This window comes from Schistocerca gregaria, chromosome 3 (genome assembly GCF_023897955.1).
Source record: "Schistocerca gregaria isolate iqSchGreg1 chromosome 3, iqSchGreg1.2, whole genome shotgun sequence".
Lineage (NCBI taxonomy): Eukaryota > Metazoa > Arthropoda > Insecta > Orthoptera > Acrididae > Schistocerca > Schistocerca gregaria.
In genome coordinates, this window is record NC_064922.1 from 173856820 (window position 1) to 173879520 (window position 22701).

At 43.2% G+C, this 22701-nt stretch overlaps 1 protein-coding gene across 1 annotated transcript in view; it reads left to right on the forward strand.

Annotated features, from left to right (window-relative positions):
• The first annotated feature begins 503 nt into the window (after positions 1–503).
• Positions 504–22701, forward strand: part of LOC126355738 (uncharacterized) — a 189431-nt gene continuing 167233 nt past the window's right edge. Inside the window, exon 1 of the mRNA XM_050006113.1 lies at positions 504–587. Coding sequence (XP_049862070.1) covers positions 530–587 — 58 coding nt within the window. The 5' untranslated portion in view covers positions 504–529. The remainder of the gene's footprint in view (positions 588–22701) is intronic.

The window sequence follows — 22701 nt, forward strand, 5'->3', positions numbered from 1 at the left end:
GCCAGTAGTGTTGAATAAACCATTAATGTAACTTTCTCGTCAGAACAGTGACTCTGGTGAAGGTGAATGGTGATCGTGAAGAAGCTCGATGTTTTCAAGGAAAAACCTAGTCTGATTTGTCGGTGCTTGACAAGTTAATTGGCAAAAGGAAGAAAGAGTTTCTCTTACGCACGTACCGAACACAAGGGCCTGACACACGAAGAAATCTCGCAACATGAGGTGATAGTCAACAAATCTGCCATCCATCAAGAGCAGTCTCGAACGAGCGATACGCAGCAGTGACCGGCATCTGATACTGTCGCTTTGCCGTGGGAACGGGGCTATCGTGGGAAAAACGAAAACTGGGCGTGAGAAATGCCGCGGATAAGAGAAGATAAAGAGAAAGAATGAGAGGCACTCGCGGAAGGTGAGAGGAAGGGAGAGAGAGGTGCGACTGCCCCGCATATCGCGTATCTAATCTCGAGAGGCTCCGACAGTTTTCGATATCAGCGCACGTCACGGCAGGCCGCGAAAGCGCAGCGCCATTGCCATGGCAGTCCCCGCGGTCGTCGCTGCTCTGTCCGTCGCATGTTTCATCTGTCTGACCGGTAAGACCTGCCGTGCCGAGCCGCTACATAGCCATGCGTTTACATTTAACTAGCGCTGATTGGCAAATATGAGCCACGGGTCGCAGTGGTATTTGCTAAGCGTCAACAACACAGAGCCCTGTGCAACGGAACCCGCGCTGTGCAGCCATATAAACATACCTATTTTTTATCTCTTTTTTTTTTTTTAAATATACGTGGGTTGTTCTGGTACATTTTGTATGTGACCAAAGATTACAGTGCAGTTTCAAACCGTTAATCACGTGTAAGGACAGTTGTGCAGTGAATGTCCAAGAATCACACCAGTGCACTTTTCAGGCCTTTTTTATTCATTTCAGGCGACGCCCATTTGACCAGGTACAATTATGTGATACTACGACACAAATAGGACATTTGTCAGTATTCCTCAATAAATTCTGAAGGTAATGAATTACATAAAAGCAAATTACATGAAGTTCATCGCAAAGTTATGTAAAACAATGAGTATAAAAATATGTTTTTCCAACTATACAAATGAAATAAGACAAAACTTTCAATAAACAACCTAATTATGTATACAGAGGCATACAAAATTGTATATAATTACAGCTCATAAAGTTCTGAAATTCCCACTTCACAGACAAAAATTAAGTGGCAAGTACAGGGTGTTTGTAAACTACTTTTTCAAATTATTACGGGAGGTAGAGAACATAAAAATAAATATACTTAGTTAATGCATATACATTATGTGATCAAAAGTATCAGGACACCGGGCTGAAGATGACTTACAAGTTCATGGCGTCATCCCTCGGTAATGCTGGAATTCAATATGGTGTTGGACCACCCTTAGCCTTGATGACAGCTTCCACTCTCGCAGGCATTCGTTCAATCGGATGCTGAATTACTTCTTGGGGAATGGCAGCCCATTCTGCACAGGATACTACACTGAGGAGAGGTATCGATGTCGATCAGTGAGGCCTGGCACGAAGTCAGCGTTTCAAAACATCCCAAAGGTGGTCTATAGGACTCAGGTCAGGACTCTGTGGAGGACAATCCATTACAGGGATGTTATCGTCGTGTAACCACTCCGCCATAGGCTGTGCGTTATGAACAGGTGCTCGAGCGTGTTGAAAGATGCAATCGCCATCCCCGAATTGCTCTTTAACAGTGGGAATCAAGAAGGTTCTTAGAACATCAATATAGGCCTGTGCTGTGTTAGTGCCACGCAAAACAAGAAGGGGTGCAAGCCCCATCCATGAAAAACACGACCACACCATAACACCACCACCTCAGAATTTTACTGTTGTCACTACACACACTAGCAGATGACGTTCACCGGGCATTCGCCATACCCACACCCTGCCATCCATCGCAACATTGTGTACCGTGATTCGTCACTCCACACAATTTTTCCACTGTTCAATCGTCCATCAAGCGAGGCGTCGTTTGGCATTTGCCAGCGTGATGTGTGGCTTATGAGCAGCCGCTCCACCATAAAATCCAAGTTTTCTCACCTCCCGCCTAACTGTCATAGTACTTGCAGTGAATCCTGATGCCGTTTGGAATTCCCGTCTGATGGTCCGGATAGATGTCTGCCTATTACACAGTCGACCCTCTTCAACTGCCAGTGGTCTCTGTCAGTCAACAGATGAGGTCAGCCTGTACGCTTTTGTGCTGTACGTGTCCCTTCACGTTTCCACTTCACTATCACATCGGTAACAGTGGACCTAGGGATGTTTAGGAGTGTGGAAATCTCGCGTACAGACGTACGACACAAGTGACTCAAAATCACCTGGCCACGTTCGAAGTTCGTGAGTTCCGCGGAGCGCCCCTTTCTGCTCTCTTACGATGACTGCTGAGGTCTCTGACATGGAGTACCTGGCAGTAGATGGCATCACAATGCACCTAATATGAAAGACGTATGTTTTTGGGGTGTCCTGATACTTTTGATCACATAGTGTTAGTTCCCTGTTTTTGATGCTAGGGGCGATTTACACGGGAGATACTTTATCTTCTTAATTACAGCGGTGGTATTCACGGGAACTTCGCCAATGCGCGACCCTTGTCGTGCATGCATGCAGTGCACTGTCGGACTATTGATTGCCATGTCCATTCAAAGATTCCTGGCATGTCCGCACTGGTATCAACAGCGACGGCAGTTCTAGCGAAGATGTCATCTTCTGTTTCCACTATGGTTTCGCACACCAGCTACTTCGTATGCCCCCAGTAGGTAAAGAAGACCGTGAGGTTAGGTGACCTGGTTGCCCAGGGCACAGGGCGATCTCGGTCGATATATCGATTACCGAAGGTGAGTCTCAGATAATTCTTCCACATCAGTGCTGAAATGTGTTAGCGTCCCATGTTGCTGGAAACACATCTTATGTCTGATATTTAGGGATATTCCCAACCAGTACAACCAACCACCCGTACACAGAGCAGTTTTAAACATCATTACACATTCCTAATCGGCGACCCCAACACAACAGCTTACCTCAGCACCACTAACAAAATGTTCCCTCACTTTTCAAGCTGACTTCAGAGACTGTATGTTCCTTGTCGAATTATATTTATTTTGATGTTCTCTACCTCCTGTATTAATTTGAACGAATAGTTCTGGAACACCCCGCTTACCTGATAACGAAACTATTCATGGAGCTAAGACCTACTCTCATACACCAATGATCGTGCACTGTAATTATTCTTCGTTGATTGTATTTATTACATTCTATTAATGTATGTCCAGTTCCCTCTTCAATGAGGATAACACTACAGTTTAGAGAGAATTTCGTTTTTTCCAATGCACATGAGACCTGTTTTTAATAGTAAACATTTCTTTTCTCGTTTGCTCACAAAAGAGAAACAAAGGACAGTGTGGAATCTGTTGTATCGCACATACTATGTTATTTGCTGTTAAGCTCCAAATCCGCATATATTGTCCATTATATCTTTGCTTTGTTGGTGAATGTGTAATGATAATCACTTTTCGGTAGTAGGAAATAGGTGCTGCGCAGTTCCCTTTCTGTTAGAGATCTCTAAATACAATGTGTGCCAATAAATTTACGGGAGTGTTGGTGAGCCACTAAGAACAACGTAGTGAACGCATTATCATAGCAAAAATAGAGACAAAGCCAGTATCCACCACAGTGGTACAAGTTAATGTGCCTACTATCACCCCAAATTAAAAAAGGATTTCAGGAATGTGTAATGAGGGAAAAGGAATTATTCACTTCGGGAGACGGGAATTCGATATTACTTCAAAGTGGTCTGGGGGAGAGAAATGAAGGGGAAACCAGCCTGGTAGAATTTTCCACAAAGCATAATTTAATGACTGCTGACGGTTAGCTCAAGAATCGTGAAAGATTGTTGTGAATACGTCGAAGAGACAAGGAGACGTCGGAAGGTTTTAGGTATATTATACAGATGTAACTTCGAATTCAGGTTTCAAAAGCCAAACATTTCCAGGAGCCGATACGGACTCTGACCATTGTTTATGAACTGCAGATTGCAACTGAATATATTGAAGAAATTTTGAAAACTAGGGAGATGGCTTTTGGATATGATAAAATAACCAGAGATGGCCGAGAGTTGTAAAGGGAGCGTTTAGCCATGACTACATGAATCTTAGGAAGGAAATACAACAGGAGACGAATGTTTATCTCTGAGATACGGCAGCAAGGAGCAAACAGGCCAAAGGCAACGTCCAGTAGAAATTCTTTGACAATACCTGAAATACCGAATTTAATTGAAGAAAGGAGCACACGAGGCAGGAAAAACATAATTCACACAATGGGACTGACAGAACTTATAAAATGTCAAAGCAGAAATGTATAGAGAAAAACTTCCAAGCTGTAACAGCATGCATGACTATGGGAAAGACAGCAGCCGAGTACAAGAAAATTAAAGAGATCTTTCGGAAAAAGAGAAGCACATTTGTGAATATTAAGAGTTCAAGTAGTAAGCCAACACTAAGTAAAGAACAGACGGGTGGAAGGTGCAATGAATGCGGAAAGGAAACAAATTTGAAGATAATATTATGGAAAGAAAAGAGAATGTGGACGAGGATGAGGTGGGAGATATGACACAGCGAAAAGAATTTGACGGTGTAGTGGAACACTTCTTAACAGAAACAAGCCCTCGAAGCAGACGGCATTCCCTCAGCGTTACTGAGATCCTTGCGAGAGCGTACAACGACGAAACTATTTAAATGGTATGCAAGATTTATGAGACGAAATACTCTCAGACATTAATAAGAATGTAATAATTTCAGTTCGAAAGAAGATAGGTGCTGAAAAGTGTGAACGTAACACAATTGTCGGTATAAATAATGGTTCCGAAATACTGACATAAATTATTGACCTGAGAATGGGAAAACAGATGAAAATCGGCCTCGCGGAAGATCAGTTTGGGTTCCCGAGAAACGAAGGCACACGAGCGCCAATACTGACTCTACGATTTACCTCAGAAGATGGGGAGGAGAAAGGTAATCCGACGTTCTCAGCTTTTGTAGACTCAGAGAAAGATTTAAATGTTGACTGGAACGCAACATCGAAATTCTGCAGTTGGCAAAGGTAAAATAGAACAAGCGAAAGGTTATTTACATCGTACAGAAGTCAGACTGCAGTTATACGAGTCTAAGAACGTGAAAGGGAAGCAGTAATTGAGAGAGTGATGCACGTTTTTAGTCTATCGCCAGTGTTATCAAAGATGTAAACTGGGCAAAGGAGTAAAGGAAACCGAGTACAAATTTCGAAAGGAAATGAAGTTCAACGACAAGAAATAAAAATTGACTCGGTGCGAGTAGAGAACGCGCTCAGAGTGTTCCTAACAAACTTAATCATGTATATAGACAACTCATCCAACCGAGGACTCGAAAATTTCGATACTATTACTGGCAAAGATCGGTCCAAGACTTTCAGGAATTTCTTAATTTTAACTTTCAAGTCGGATATTTTTTCCTGTTGTACAGTTAAAAATCAACACTTCCCGGTTTTTTCCCTTTACTTGTACTATTAACCTTGCTTCTTGCATAATCCCATGATCCTAGGTCAACGAGAAGTCCCGTACAGGTTTTGGTGAGTGAGTTTGAGAGTATCAAACTGTATGACATAAGTAGCCATATCTTTTGATTGCTCTGACTTAGAATCTTCAATTCCTTACAATACCAAGGGACCGTACACATCAGTATGTGACATAAATTTCAAATTGATACGTGCGACTGTTCCTGAGAAAGAGCGGTTTTTAACAGACTGACGGACAGACAGCCAGTCACATAAATAATGGCATAAAAGTTTTATTTCCTCTGTCGTAATTACAAATTGACACTTTTCGGATTTTTTCCCTTCTGTTGTACTGTGAAATCTTGTTTCTTGTCAAATTTCATAATTCTGGATCAACGGGAAGTGAATTTGCGAGTGTCGAAATATGTGACATGAAAGGTCGTACCTTTTGATTGCATTGACTGAGAAGCTTAAATTTTTTAGATCGCCAAGAGACCTTAGTATGTGATATGTCTACCCATTCATGAGAAAAAGAATTTTCAGCAATGGGACAACAAGGTGATTCTGTGAGGGTTCTATTTTTATCCGTTGAGCTATGGAACACTAAAAACATTGAAGTTTGCCAATGATACTGTAATTCTTTCACGGACGGCAAAGGAACTGGAAATTAATTCAAATAACTGAGTAGTATATTGAAAAGAAAAAAAGGTTAACAGATGAACAATAACAAAAGTAAAACATTTGTAGTGGTATGTATTCAAATTAAATCACACTTAGCTGAGGTAATGAAGTTAAAAGTGAGACATTGAAAACGGGTCATGAGTTCTGCTATATGGGCAGGAAAATAAATGACGGTGGTCGAAGCTGAGAGTATATAAAATGCAGATTGGCAAAAGGAAGAAATTCTTTTTTTTAAAACGGTTATTTGAGGCTATTTTTCTAGGTCGCAAAAGAAAGGAATAGAAGCTTTTGAAATGGGTTGCGGCAGGAAAATACTGAAGACTAGGTGGACCGATCGACCAACTAATAAGGGTGTGCCGAATTGAAATGGTGCGAAAAGAAATTTAAAGTACATTGACTGAAAGAAAAGTCCGTTCGATAGGAGAAGTCTTGAGCCATCAAAGAATATATTTGGTGATCGAATGAAATGCCGAGTAATTGTGTAGAGGAAGCCCAAGACTTGGACACAGTAAGCGTGTTCAAACGGATGTAGCTTGCAGTAGTTATGCAATGATGAAGCGTTGCACAGTAGCGTGGAGAACTGTATATAAGCAGTCTTAGGAGTGAAGACCACAACAACAACAAGATTTAAAAATGTTTCAGATGGGCACTTTTCTCGAAGAAATATCAAACTTCAACTAAGTAGGCTTCAGTCTCGCGTATGTTTACGAACGAGATGGAAAGTTAGCTAGTTTCTGACGGCTGTGTGGCACAATCAAACGAACACTGTCCTGCAGAGATGTACAAGCAATTCTACAAGGCAATGTCAACCCTTTTTATTCTGTACGGTAGCGAAGTACGAAAGCCGAGCGGGAAAGTTGTGGAGGCAAATTATAGTCAAGGAAATACAATTCCTGTGAAGAATCAAAAGTAGAAGAGTTCTGTTAAGTGTAAAACATTTGTTCTCTGATAAAACAATTGTTGCTGGCTGAGAGCGTAGAATGGGGGGCTTGTGATCGCAAAGCCGCGTTTTTTTAATCTCACTACCGTCAGCATTTTCTTCCTATGTAAAAAAAGAAAAACACCATTCAGAGATTAGGCCTTAGATCCTTTTCGTCTGGGCGACTTTTTTCTTCAAGGGAGTAAGAGGAGCAACCTATGCCATCGATGCCTTCTGCCCCTCTCCCCGCCCCCCCCCCCCCCCCTCCTAGCAGATGAATCTTAATGGCGCCGCTGCTTATTGAAGTATGTACGTACCCGAAAACAAACCATGGTCCTTCCGCACCGAAAGCAGCGATGCTAAGTAGTCCGTTACGGGTTATTTAAATCACATATTTGTTAACAAAGAGGACTATTCATTAACACATATTACATCATAATTTATAATTAAAAATAAACTTTTAATTTTTAATTATTAATCACATGAAAAGAAATTGAAATTTCATGCAGAGAAAAGAAATGTCATTTTGTGAAGTTGAAAAGCTGTATGCGTCAAGTGTTTAATCTCTAGAAATAAAAGTAGTATTTTATTTTCTATTTGACGTTTTACCTTTTTGCACCAGATTGTAATTTACCGTGAATTCTAGTATTTTCATGCAGTTAGTAATTAACCGTAAAATATATTATTTTTATTAAATATGTGATTCAATATTTGTTAATTAAAATTTCTATTTGGTAATAAATATGGAATTTAAGTAAAAGTAAATAAATGGTAGCTGCAACTGAGCCTTCATGCAACGACTATACGATCACCACACTGCCGCACTATGCACAAACTTGCAGAGACAGTAGTAAACTACAAATTTTTAAATACTTCGTCTGATCTTCGTCTAATCTTCAAAAGCGATGTAGGAAATTGATCTCGGGGAACTGAGCTTCAACTGATCCCAGAAAGAGGCGCATTATTTGATAAAAAATATCGAGACACATTGTAATAAAGAATTAATACTATTAGGCTAATTTATGTGAGCGAGCGACCATATATTTACGAAACAAGTGCTAGATAAATTCGGTAGTGTGGGACTCTGCTGCTAGTCAATACTTTGAATGTATGTACATCATGAGCAACGCTGATCAGATTTGCATGTGATGGTAATAGCTGACCTGTAATATAACTTTAATTTTTTTTTCAAAACAAGAATATTATGAATTTTTTTTCTGAGTTGCATTAATATTTCGTAAGCGTCAGCTATAAATTCGTCGCAACAGAGACAAATGTGACCCAGCGTTAAACAATATCTCTGCGCTTCCTTGAATTATGGGCAACGACAGCACGAAATAAAGTAATTTTTATTCACATTTGGATTAAGGAATTTCTCTTTCTCAAGGAAAACATACTAAATCCTGCTCAAGCCGAAGTTTCTGAGTAAATTGGGTTTGTGTGGTTGCGGTTGAAATATTGTTACTGAGCAAATAATCTACATCGCGTAACCAAATAAAATAACATATTTCGTAGACAAATAAGATACGTGCAGGTTCTATTAGACGGAAGATACAAGTAATGATTACTAATACTGGGAGTAACTTAGTATCAATTCTCAGAAGCACAATAGCTTCAGCAAGTACAATTACAGTGGCCACATTTAACTTTAGGTACTGCAGGATAGTAAAGGATAGGAACAGACGTAAAGAAGGTTTGCTCAATCGTTACAATAGTTATTATTTCAATCAGAAGTTACACTTACTTTCATTAGAACAAAGGGAGGCAAACTTTAGATCGGACCAGACAAGATAATGAAAGACTAGATAATGAAATACTCATTATCGTGTAATAATATACATAGTGAAACATGTAACAAGCCAAGAGCGCTAGCTCCATACTGTTTGTTTATTCTTACACAAACGCGACACTTTACATAAATTATTAACACTGCAAGCTACTTTTATTTTCTTAATATGTACTTAAAATTTTCAGAATCAAAATCTTACTCAAATTATACTGTAACTCTAAAGTAGGCGTCACACACACTGATTCATTCCCTCCACATAAACTCAGTTTGCTTATTTTAAAGTAGTCACAATAGGAAACTCTACTACTAGTACCCAGGACTCGGAACATCGTTATGTGTGATTTTCATTTCCCTAAGAATGTCATAAAGTCAAAAATAGAAGATTTCCATCCCTAAAAATTACTTAAAGTATGATAAATCGATTATTTGCTGCATGTCACAGCCGCAAATTCACTGTTTTATAGGGCACTTTTACCTTGACGTACCAGAAATCCATTCCGCTACGTCGCTGCAACATAATTTATTAAAACAGCGACTCAGTAATACTACGAAGAGCAGTAAAAACATAAAAATAACTGTTTAACCCCTCTTTTCGTGCGTGCGACATAAGAGCCGCGTAACAAACAACTGAAGCGCCCTTGCGGTTAGCTCTTCAACGCTTCAAGCCAAGTTCATTCCAAACGTCGAATGTAAATTTTTAAGACGCATATGAACCGCATGTACAAATCCGTCATACCTTTAAATAGAATCTGTTAGTAGCGACGTACTGACATTTAAAATCATTAGGGCGATTGTGGATAAATGTTAACACAATCACGTGACTCTGGAGGCAATGTACGTTGCCGATAAAACTTTTGTTCTACACGACTGAATGCTGGGAGTGCAGATTGTCGAAGGACCGACTGTGAAACGTTACCGGCAACGCCTTCACTTCCATCACGGTCCAGTCACGTCTCCCCAAAATTATCTCAATACAAGTGTATATGATATCAATTTCCAAACTTCAAAGCTCACTTTTGGAGAAGAAAACTTCTTGGAAAACGAAGCAGGTCCTAGTGGTACCCGAAACAGAAAAAAAGGAATGTAATCATGGCACTGCAGAGTATGTCAAAAGGATCGGATTTTAGATACACGACTATGGATGAAATAGGACGAATATGTTTACGAGGAACGTGTGGGTTTGTGTTCTGAAGACGTTGAACCATTCATATACTTTGAAGCTGTCTTGTAATGTGACAGTTCAGCATTTCGCTATCATTTAAACTGGAACTTTTAATCCTCGTTTTTCATTTGTTTTGTTTCCGTAAATTTTTCTGTTTGTAAATGTCACCAGATTCTTTTGTTATTATTCATGAGAACTACGACGGTACTTTTTTTAGTGAAATGACTAATTTACAATTATGTTACCTCATTGGAGCAATATAGATTCATTTAATCTTATGGTGTCTTTCATTGTCTATTTCTGTAACGATTTAAGAGGATGGGCCCTATCAAGTACACTTACTGATCCATATTTAGGGACCGTGGTTTTACTAACGCGAACTTGATGACAACTTCTCAATTATTTACACGAGTTTTTATATAAAGGGTGACAATTGTTGAACCATATGAGATTGGCGATGAAGTGGCACGGAAGAATAGCGAAATTCTGCATGACCAGCTGAAGTCTCAGAACATCGATGCTGTTGATGACCTCTGAATGGCTGTTTTCAGCTCAGGAATGGTTTTGGGATTATTGCTGTACACCTTGCCTTTAACATAGCCCCAAAAAAAGGAGTGGCATGTGTTCACACCCGGGGAACATGGCGGCCAACGCCGATGCCCATGCCAGTGGCGTCTGGGTACCCCAGAGCCAGAACGCGTTCCGCATACTGCTCGTCCGGGTCATCACTCTCCTGCTTCGACGGGGTCGAGCATCTTGTGGATATCGAGGCCACTTTGAATAATTGGAAACGAAATCATCTTCCAAAACCTTCACTTGCTGATCTGTATTCAAGGTACAATCAAAGAATATCGCACCACACAGTCACCCGTTGAAGGTGAAGAAACTTCTCGGTCGCCAAATGCGGATTCTCAGTTCCCAAAAAGCGCTAATTTTGCTTATTGACGAACCCATCCAAATGAAAGTGGGCTTCGTGTGCGTGAGCAATCGCGTGGGCATACTACTAATTCCCATCATGCCCCTCGGGCAACCGTGCAGTTTTAACGTCTTAACGCAAACCATTCAGAAGTTATGATGATTTTATTTCATTTAGTTCAATAAATGCCACCATATATATATATATATATATATATATATATATATATATATATATATATATATATATATATATACTCCGTGAATTCATTGCCCCAGGAAGGGGAAACTTTATTGACACATTCCTGGGGTATGATACGTCACATGATCACACTGACAGAACCACAAGCACATAGACACAGGCAACAGAGCATGCACAATGTCGGCACTAGTACAGTGTATATCCACCTTTCGCAGCAATGCAGGCTGCTGTTCTCCCATGGAGACGATCGTAGAGATGCTGGATGTAGTCCTGTGGAACGGCTTGCCATGCCATTTCCACCTGGCGCCTCAGTTGGACCAGCGTTCGTGCTGGACGTGCAGACCGCGTGAGACGACGCTTCATCCAGTCCCAAACATGCTCAATGGGGGACAGATCCGGAGATCTTGCTGGCCACGGTAGTTGACTTACACCTTCTAGAGCACGTTGGGTGGCACGGGATACATGCGGACGTGCATTGTCCTGTTGGAACAGCAAGTTCCCTTGCCGGTCTAGGAATGGTAGAACTATGGGTTCGATGACGGTTTGGATGTACCGTGCACTATTCAGTGTCCCCTCGACGATCACCAGAGGTGTACGGCCAGTGTAGGAGATCGCTCCCTACACCATGATGCCGGGTGTTGGCCCTGTGTGCCTCGGTCGTGTGCAGTCCTGATTGTGGCGCTCACCTGCACGGCGCCAAACACGCATACGACCATCATTGACACCAAGGCAGAAGCGACTCTCATCGCTGAAGACGACACGTCTCCATTCGTCCCTCCATTCACGCCTGTCGCGACACCACTGGAGGCGGGCTGCACGATGTTGGGGCGTGAGCGGAAGACGGCCTAATGGTGTGCGGGACCGTAGCCCAGCTTCATGGAGACGGTTGCGAATGGTCCTCGCCGATACCCCAGGAGCAACAGTGTCCCTAATTTGCTGGGAAGTGGCGGTGCGGTCCCCTACGGCACTGCGTAGGATCCTACGGTCTTGGCGTGCATCCGTGCGTCGCTGCGGTCCGGTCCCAGGTCGTCGGGCACGTGCACCTTCCGCCGACCACTGGCGACAACATCGATGTACTGTGGAGACCTCACGCCCCACGTGTTGAGCAATTCGACGGTACGTCCACCCGGCCTCCCGCATGCCCACTATATGCCCTCGCTCAAAGTCCATCAACTGCTCATACGGTTCACGTCCACGCTGTCGCGGCATGCTACCAGTACTAAAGACTGCGATGGAGCTCCGTATGCCACGGCAAACTGGCTGACACTGACGGCGGCGGTGCACAAATGCTGCGCAGCTAGCGCCATTCGACGGCCAACACCGCGGTTCCTGGTGTGTCCGCTGTGCCGTGCGTGTGATCATTGCTTGTACAGCCCTCTCGCAGTGTCCGGAGCAAGTATGGTGGGTCTGACACACCGGTGTCAATGTGTTCTTTTTTCCATTTCCAGGAAAGGAAAAATTTAAATGTGATGATGGCAACATAGGTTTGACGTGGAACCGCAACTTTTGGAGAGAATGTTATTCATGGCCGCTATTTTGAAATCCGACATTTTGGATTGAAGCCTTTTTTTTTTAATGGGAAGGGGGGTGTATGACACATCAAATAACACACGCTTGAACTCTGGCATTGAGTGGTGTAATTTGTTTTTGTCTATCTTGTACAGTGTAGAGTTTATTAATGTTCAAAGCTGGGAAATTACATTCATACCGACTGCTACAACACATGTTCTGCGTGTTGTCCATCCCGGTATCAAGGTAACATTTAACATTAATAACTTCTAAACTGTACAAGATAGACAAAAACAAATTGCACAACTCAATTCCGGAGTTGAAGCGAGTGTTATTTGATGTATCATACACACCCCCTCCCATTTAAAAATAATAACCGGAAACCAAAATGGTGGATTTCAAGATGGCGGTCATGAATGACATTCACTCCAAATCTTGCGGCTCCACGTCAAACCTATGTTCCCATCATCACATTTCAATTTTCCCTTTAATCTTTCAACTACTGAAGGTCTCCAACGACTTTTGACTCGCCCTGCATATACGTATTACTGTACTGTGAAAAAAGTAGCAAATTAGAAACAGTGAACGATCCAAGCTTAGTATCTACAACATAGGGCGAATTTTTATAAACTAAGGCGTCATTGTTGTGTGGTCACGGTGTTGGACTGCCAAGTGGGAGGTCCGTGTTCAGCTCTCCTCCGTACCCCATATATATTTCTTTTACAAAGTTATGAATTGTCCATCCGGTCAGTGATGTGTCACTGTACTGAGATTTGTATCTGTGTCGTGGTGTAACGTCGTTTGCAACAACGAGGTGTAAGAAAAGGACCTGCAGACGTCCGTACCTTCTATTTGTCCTACACAAGTAACACATGCGTTCCATTTTGGAAGTTTTGGCTCTACAATTCCTTTGTTGAAACATAGTTCACATCCGTTCATTTGTTGTTTTCCTTTCTGGCGAGAGGTCTAAGCGGCATCTCGCCTGCTCTCAGTATTCATCACTTTTACTTGCGTCGATAATATATTCTTAGCACATGACTCATATTCTATGCCCAATGTATAGTATCACAGTTGTCACAAAAGCAGGACAGACACGTCAATGACTGGACGGAAAATTCACAATTTTGTGAAAAAAGAGGGCGGCACGAAGGAGATTTGAACAAGGATCTGTTGCTTTGCAATGCAACACCGCGACGACACAACCATGACGTCGTGATTTTTGCAGTTCGCTCGATGTAGAAGTAACTTCGGGTGTCTCCCGGGGTAGTGTGTTTGGACGCTTGCTGTTCATAGTGTATATTAATGACCTTGCAGACAATATTAATAGTATATTCAAGCTTTTTCATATGATGCAGTTATCTGTAATCATGTACTGTCTGAGATAAGCTGCATAAATATTCGGTCAGATCTCGATATTATTTCAAAATGGTGCAAAGGTTGATAGCTTGCTTTGAATGTTCAAAAATGTACAATTGCGCATTTCTCAAAACGAAAAAATATAGTATCCGTTGACTATAGTACAAGGCCTGTTTTTCAAGTAAGTACCGTTTTGAAATTAAAAGAAGACGTGCTGAGAAATCTCAATAATTTTATTCTTACATGAAAGCCTGTACCTTAACCAACTTTTCTATATAATTTCCGTGAATATAGAGGCACTTGTCATTAAGTTGTACCACTTTTTGAATACCCTCCTGATAGAAGTCTGCCCCCTGACTTGTTAACCACTGCATCACCACTGTTTTGACTTCGTCATCGTGTTGAAGACGCTGACCGCCCGGGTGTTTCTTCAAGTGCAGGAACAGATGGTAGCCACTGGGCTCAAGATCGGGGTTGTGCAGAGTTCCCATCGAAAAGCTATGATGAGATCTTTGGTCTGATTCGCCACATGCGGACGGGCATTGTCTTGCAGCAAAACGATGCCCTTGCTCAACTTCCATGGACTGTTGCTACGATTCTGATGTGACGTACGCCACCCATGTTTCATCTCCCGTAACAATTTGGTTTAAGAAATCATCACCGTCATTATGGTACCGCTCAAGGAAAGTCAATGCACTGTCTAAAAGTTTGGTTTTGTGCACACCCGGCAACATTTTTGGTACCCAACGTGCGCACAATTTTCGGTAATTCAAGTGCTCGGTAACAATGCCATACAAAACACTACGAGAAACATTAGGAAAGTCATCCCGCAAGGAGGAAATCGTAAAGCGCCTGTTTTCTCTCACCTTATTGTCCGCTTCCTGCACCAAACTTTCATTAACGACCGAAGGACGCCCACTCCGTTGTTCATCACGCACATTTGTGCGGCCATCTTTAAATGCTCTCACCCACTTTCTTACCATTCCATCACTCATAGTGTATGAATATCGATCGCTTTTAGGCCTTTAGCACTAAGACATCTTATAACAGCCCTACTTCATAGTCGGCGGGACTCACGATTATGGGAGGCATCTTAAACACTCAGTATACAACGTAAACAAGGAAGAATCAGACTGTATTGGCGTCGCTGGCCGGAGTGGCCGAGCGGTTCTAGGCGCTACAGTCTGGAACCGCTCGACCGCTACGGTCCCAGGTTCGAATCCTGTCTCGGGTATGGATGTGTATAATGTCCTTAGGTTAGTTAGGTTTTAGTAGTTCTAAGTGATAGGGGACTGATGACCTCAGAAGTTGTCCCATAGTGCTCAGAGCCATTTGAACCATTTTTGTAATGGCGTCAGTGCGTAGATTAAGGCACAGGCTTTCATGTAAAAATAAAATTATTGAGATATCTTAGCACGTCTTTTTTTAATTTTAAAGCGGTACTTACTTAAAAAACACGCCTCGTATCAGTGAGCCACTGCTGTAATCGGTCAACTCATACAAATACCTGGGTGTAGCACTTTGTAGGGATATGAAATGGGATGATCACATAGGTTCACTATTCGGTAAAGCAGATGGTAGACTTCGGTTTATTGGTAAAATGCCGGGGAAGTGCAATCAGTCTACAAAAGAGATTGCATACAAATTACTCGGTCGATCCATCCTAGAATACTGATCAAGTTTGTGGGACCCCTATCAGGTAGGGCTAACAGGGGATACTGAACGTATACAGAGAAAGGCAGCACGAATGGTCATAGGTTTCTTTAATCCATGGGAGAGTGTCACAGGGATGCTTAAGGAACTGAAATGACAGAATCTTGATGACAGAATGTGACGGTACCTCACATAAATATTGGCATTTTTATCGGCTGTAAACCGTAATTAAGTATTTTATGAATATAATTAGTGTAAAAGATATAGTTAATGTTCCTGAAACAACTAATTTGCAGCGATAATTACAGAGTAGCATCTTTATTTAATGTCTATGAAAATAAAAAAGTATCAAAAGAGACGCGATTGTACGGCCGAGGAGGAAGGACGTATTTTGTGGTACACACACTGTTTTGTTTCACTATACGGAAGGCAGCCATTGAGCGGCTACACATATTTTATGTAAGTTTTTCGTATTTATTGCTAAAATAAACTTATTATTATTACAAAATGAATTTCTTTCTAATAGTTGTCACCTCAAATGCTCGCAGTGGCTAATTATTTTTAATAAGCATTTTTTTCAGTAATTGCGCTGCGAGAAGCTCATCTTCCGATGCAGCCTCTGGTAGGCCATTACGCGCCGTAGTATTAATTTATTTTTCAGTGTTAACAGTAACTGTAAATGCGAGAGATTTCGTTATAAGAATCTTTTTAAATTGCTACAGATAATTAATTTACGTTAAAGTTCTTGTTTTCAAACTATACAGATTCCATGAGTTCAGTAAGTTTTATCTTGGCCACTCCACGGCAACAATCGAAATTCTCTCAAGCCTTTCTTTGCAGTCAATAAATAGAAATTAACAAAATTGCATTCAAATCAGTTAACGGCAACTATATTTTAGTCATCACGTTCGAAATACACTCCTGGAAATTGAAATAAGAACACCGTGAATTCATTGTCCCAGGAAGGGGAAACTTTATTGACACATTCCTGGGGTCAGATACATCACATGATCACACTGACAGAACCACAGGCACATAGACACAGGCAACAGAGCGTGCACAATGTCGGCACTAGTACAGTGTATATCCACCTGTCGCAGCAATGCAGGCTGCTATTCTCCCATGACGGACTTGTTTGGCTGAAATCATCTAGACGTTGCGAAAATGAAACTGCAGATATGAAAAGTAGCACAGGTGAAAATGTTCGGTAATTGAGCGAGAACTCGTAAAACCGCACGAATAGCTGGGTGCGTTAAAGCACCACTTCCATATCGAGTGAGCCCGGCGGATTAAGAATGGTCAGTGTGCCGATGTGGTTTTTAAGTGGTTTCTCGTATACCACTAGCTGAACTCCGGACTGGTACTCAAGTCCCGTCTCAGTTACACGATTCGCAAACATTTAGAAAAAAGTCGCTGAATCTCACATGAATAACACTACACACAGATAGTTGGACTACACATACACTACTGGCCATTAAAATTGCTGCACCACGAAGATGACGTGCTACAGATGCGAAATTTAACCGACAGGAATAAGATGCTGTGATATGCAAATGATTAGCTTTTCAGAGCATTTGGCGCCGGTGGCGACACCTACAACGTGCTGACACGAGGAAAGTTTCCAACTGATTTCTCATACACAAACAGCAGTTGACCGGCGTTGCCTGGTGAAACGTTGTTGTGATGCCTCGTGTAAGGAGGAGAAATGCGTACCATCACGTTTCCGACATTGATCAAGGTCGGTTTGTAGCCTGTCGCGATTGCGGTTTATCGTATCGCGACACTGCTGTTCGCATTGGTCGAGATCCAATGACTGTTGGCAGAGTATGGAATCGGTGGGTTCAGGAGGGTAATACGGAACGCCGTGCTGGATCCCCACGGCCTCGTACCACTAGCAGTCGAGATGACAGGCATCTTATCGGCATGGCTGTAAAGGATCGTGCAGCCACGTCTCGATCCCTGAGTCAGCAGATGGAGTCGTTTGCAAGGAAACAACCATCTGCACGAACAGCTTGGACCATGAGCTCGGAGACCGTGACTGCGGTTACCCTTGACGCTGCATCACAGACAGGATCCCCTGAGATGGTGTACTCAACGACGAACCTGGGTGCACGAATGGCAAAACGTCATTTTTTCGGATGATCTAGGTTCTGTTTACAGCATCATGATGATCGCATCCGTGTTTGGCGACATCGCGGTGAACGCACATTGGAAGCGTGTATTAGTCATCGCCATACTGGAGTATCGCCCGGCGTGGTGGTATGGGGTGCCATTGGTTACACGTCTCGGTCACCTCTTGTTCGCACTGACGGCACTTTGAACAGTGGACGTTACATTACAGACTTGTTACGACCCGTGGATCTACCCTTCAATCGATACCTGCAAAAACCTACATCTCAGCAGGACAATGCACGACCTTTCTGGATACAGAAAATGCTCGACTGCTACCCTGGCCAGCACTTTCCAGACCTCTCACCAATTGAAAACGTCTGGTCAATGGTGGCCGAGAAACTGGCTCGTCACAATATGCGAGTGACTACTCTTGATGAACTGTGGTATCGTGTCGAAGATGCAAGGGCATGCTACGGTCGCAGGTTCGAATCCCGCCTCGGGCATGGATGTGTGTGATGTCCTTAGGTTAGTTAGGTTTAAGTAGTTCTAACTTCTAGAGGACTAATGACCACTGCAGTTGAGTCCCATAGTGCTCAGAGCTATGCATGGGCAGCTGTACCTGTACACGCCATCCAAGCTCTGTTTGACTCAATGCCCTGGCGTATCAAGGCCATTATTACAGCCAGTGGTGGTTGTTCTGAGTAATGATTTCTCAGTATCTATGCACTCAAATTGCGTGATAATGTAATCACATGTCAGTTCTAGCATAATATATTCGTCCAATGAATACCCGTTTGTCACCAGCATTTCTTCTTGGCGTAGCAATTTTAATGGCCAGTGTGTATTTCTTCCCGGCGAGCAACGGTGTGGTAGCAAGAAGGTCATCCGGCCATCCCTTAAAATAACCATGCTACATCCGTTATTATCCATGCCGACCCTGCGCCGCCGCGAGACACAAGAAGAAAAAGAAGCAAAAATGTGCAGTGGACACAGATTCGCTAACAAACAGCCTGCGAGATGACTTTGAATAGTACACTCGTGAGAAATAAAAACAACTACGGCCGTCCTTATGATTTGATTTTATTTTGCCGCTACCAGTTTCGACGCTTCATTGCGTGATCTTCAGGCTATTTTGATGCGGTACAGGTTGATGCGATCCCGAGACATAACCCATAAGTTGCCAGCACTTCTGAATTCGCAGATAATGTGTCAGCACTACAACCATCAACTGTCAGCTGACAGGAGAGCCATTCAAATACGACATCCAAAGATATGTTATTATGACATTAATCAGTGTGTATGCCATGTTTCCAGATTTTACTGAAATTGTGGAGATTCAATCTGAATTTGAGTTGAAGTTAATTACTGAATCTACTATGACGACCTGAAAATTTCCCGGTTCGCTGATGCAGGTTACAAATGGTTCAAATGGCTCTGAGCACTATGGGACTTAACTTCTGAGGTCATCAGTCCCCTAGAACTTAGAACTACTTAAACCTAACTAACCTAAGGACATCACACACATCCATGCCCGAGGCAGGATTCGAACCTGCGACCGTAGCGGTCGCGAGTTTCCAGACTGTAGCGCCTAGAACCGCTCGGCCACTGCGGCCGGCATGCAGGTTACAACTTGTCACTAGACGGTTCCGAATTGTAGCGAGTAACATGGCGGAGTGTAACGTAACTACGTCGGTGCGTGAGAAACACCAAGCTGTTTCTAACCGCAGTAAACTTCGTCCACGGATGGAACACTCTCTCTTTCAGCTTAACAAGGCCAGACCACACACGAGTGCTGTGACGGCAAAAATTCGTCGCCTTGGGTTCACAGCCTTCGCTCCTTCTCCATACAGTCCCGACTTGGCCCCATCCGATTTTCATCTGTTTCCATAACTTAAAGAACACCTTCGAGGACTTCACTTTCGTAGTGCTGAAGCGGTGAAGGCAATGGTGAGATTGTGGCTCTGTCAACGAAGCCATTTCCACCTGGCGCCTCAGTTGGACCAGCGTTCGTGCTGGACGTGCAGACCGCGTGAGACGACGCTTCATCCAGTCCCAAACATGCTCAATGGGGGACAGACCCGGAGATCTTGCTGGCCACGGTAGTTGACTTACACCTTCTAGAGCACGTTGGGTGGCACGGGATACATGCGGACGTGCATTGTCCTGTTGGAACAGCTAGTTCCCTTGCCGGTCTAGGAATGGTAGAACGATGGGTTCGATGACGGTTTGGATGTACCGTGCACTATTCAGTGTCCCCTCGACGATCACCAGAGGTGTACGGCCAGTGTAGGAGATCGCTTCCCACACAATGATGCCAGGTGTTGGCCCTGTGTGCCTCGGTCGTATGCAGTCCTGATTGTGGCGCTCACCTGCACGGCGCCAAACACGCATACGACCATCATTGGCACCAAGGCAGAAGCGACTCTCATCGCTGAAGACGACACGTCTCCATTCGTCCCTCCATTCACGCCTGTCGCGACACCACTGGAGGCGGGCTGCACGATGTTGGGGCGTGAGCGGAAGACGGCCTAACGGTGTGCGGGACCGTAGCCCAGCTTCATGGAGACGGTTGCGAATGGTCCTCGCCGATACCCCAGGAGCAACAGTGTCCCTAATTTGCTGGGAAGTGGCGGTGCGGTCCCCTACGGCACTGCGTAGGATCCTACGGTCTTGGCGTGCATCCTTGCGTCGCTGCGGTCCGGTCCCAGGTCGACGGGCACGTGCACCTTCCGCCGACCACTGGCGACAACATCGATGTACTGTGGAGACCTCACGCCCCACGTGTTGAGCAATTCGGCGGTTCGTCCACCCGGCCTCCCGCATGCCCACTATACGCCACTGCTCAAAGTCCGTCAACTGCACATACGGTTCACGTCCACGCTGTCACGGCATGCTACCAGTGTTAAAGACTGCGATGGAGCTCCGTATGCCACGGCAAACTGGCTGACACTGACGGCGACGGTGCACAAATGCTGCGCAGCTAGCGCCATTCGACGGCCAACACCGCGGTTCCTGGTGTGTCCGCTGTGCCGTGCGTGTGATCATTGCTTGTACAGCCCTCTCGCAGCGTCCGGAGCAAGTATGGTGGGTCTGACACACCGGTGTCAATGTGTTCTTTTTTCCATTTCCAGGAGTGTAGTAGTGATGAAGAGTAGGCTGAAGTTCAAGACATTTGTCAGGAAGAATCAATACGCTAAGAAGTGGGATACGGAAGTTCTAAGGAATGACGAGATACGTTTGAAGTTCTCTAACGCTATAGATACAGCAATAAGGAATAGCGCAGTAGGCTACACAGTTGAAGAGGAATGGACGTCTCTAAAGAGGCCCATCACAGAAGTTGGGAAGGAAAACATAGGTACAAAGAAGGTAGCTGCGAAGAAACCATGGGTAACAGAAGAAATACTTCAGTTGATTGATGAAAGGAGGAAGTACAAACATGTTCCGGGAAAATCATTAATACAGAAATACAATTCGCTGAGGAATGAAATAAATAGGAAGTGCAGGAAGCTAAGACGAAATGGCTGCAGGGAAAATGTGAAGACATCGAAAAAGATATGATTGCCGGAAGGACAGACTCAGCATACAGGAAAGTCAAAACAACCTTTGGTGACATTAACAGCAACGGTGGTAACATTAAGAGTGCAACGGGAATTCCACTGTTAAATGCAGAGTAGAGAGCAGATAGGTGGAAAGAATACTTTGAACGCCTCTATGAGGGTGAAGATTTGTCTGATGTGATAGAAGAAGAAACAGGAGTCGATTTAGAAGAAATAGGGGATCCAGTATTATAACCGGAATTTAAAAGAGCTTTGGAGGACTTACAGTCAAATAAGGGAGAAGGGATAGGTAACATTCCATCAGAATTTCTAAAATCGTTAGGGGAAGTGGCAACAAAACGACTATTCACGTTGGTGTGTAGAATATATGAGTCTGCCGACATACCATCTGACTTTCGGAAAAGCATCATCCACACAATTCCGAAGACGACAAGAGCTGACAAGTGCGAGAATTATCGCACAATCAGCTTAACAGCTCATGCATCGAAGCTGCTTACAAGAATAATATACAGAAGAATGGAAAAGAAAATTGAGAATGCGCTAGGTGACGATCAGTTTGGCTTTAGGAAAAGTAAAGGCACGAGAGAGGCAATTCTGACGTTACGGCTAACAATGGAAGCAAGGCTAAAGAAAAATCAAGACACGTTCATAGGATTTGTCGACCAGGAAAAAGCGTTCGGCAATATAAAATGGTGCAAGCTGTTCAAGATTCTGAAAAAAGTAGGGGTAAGCTATAGGGAGAAACGGGTCATATACAATATGTACAACAACCAAGAGGGAATAATAAGAGTGGACGATCAAGAACGAAGTGGTCGTATTAAGGAGTAAGACAAGGCTGTAGCCTTTCGCCCCTACTCTTCAATCTGTACATCGAGGAAGAAATGATGGAAATAAAAGAAAGGTTCAGGAGTGGAATTAAAATACAAGGTGAAAGGATATCAATGATACGATTCGCTGATGACATTGCTATCCTGAGTGAAAGTGAAGAAGAATTAAATGATCTGCTGAACGGAATGAACAGTCTAATGAGTACACAGTATGGTTTGAGAGTAAATTGGAGAAAGACGAAGGTAATGAGAAGTAGTAGAAATGAGAACAGCGAGAAACTTAACATCAGGATTGATGGTAACGAAGTCAATGAAGTTAAGGAATTCTGCTACCTAGGCAGTAAAATAACCAATGACGGACGGAGTAAGGAGGACATCAAAATCAGACTCGCTATGGCAAAAAGGCATTTCTGGCCAAGAGAAGTCTACTAATATTGTGTGGCTGCTGTGTACGGACGC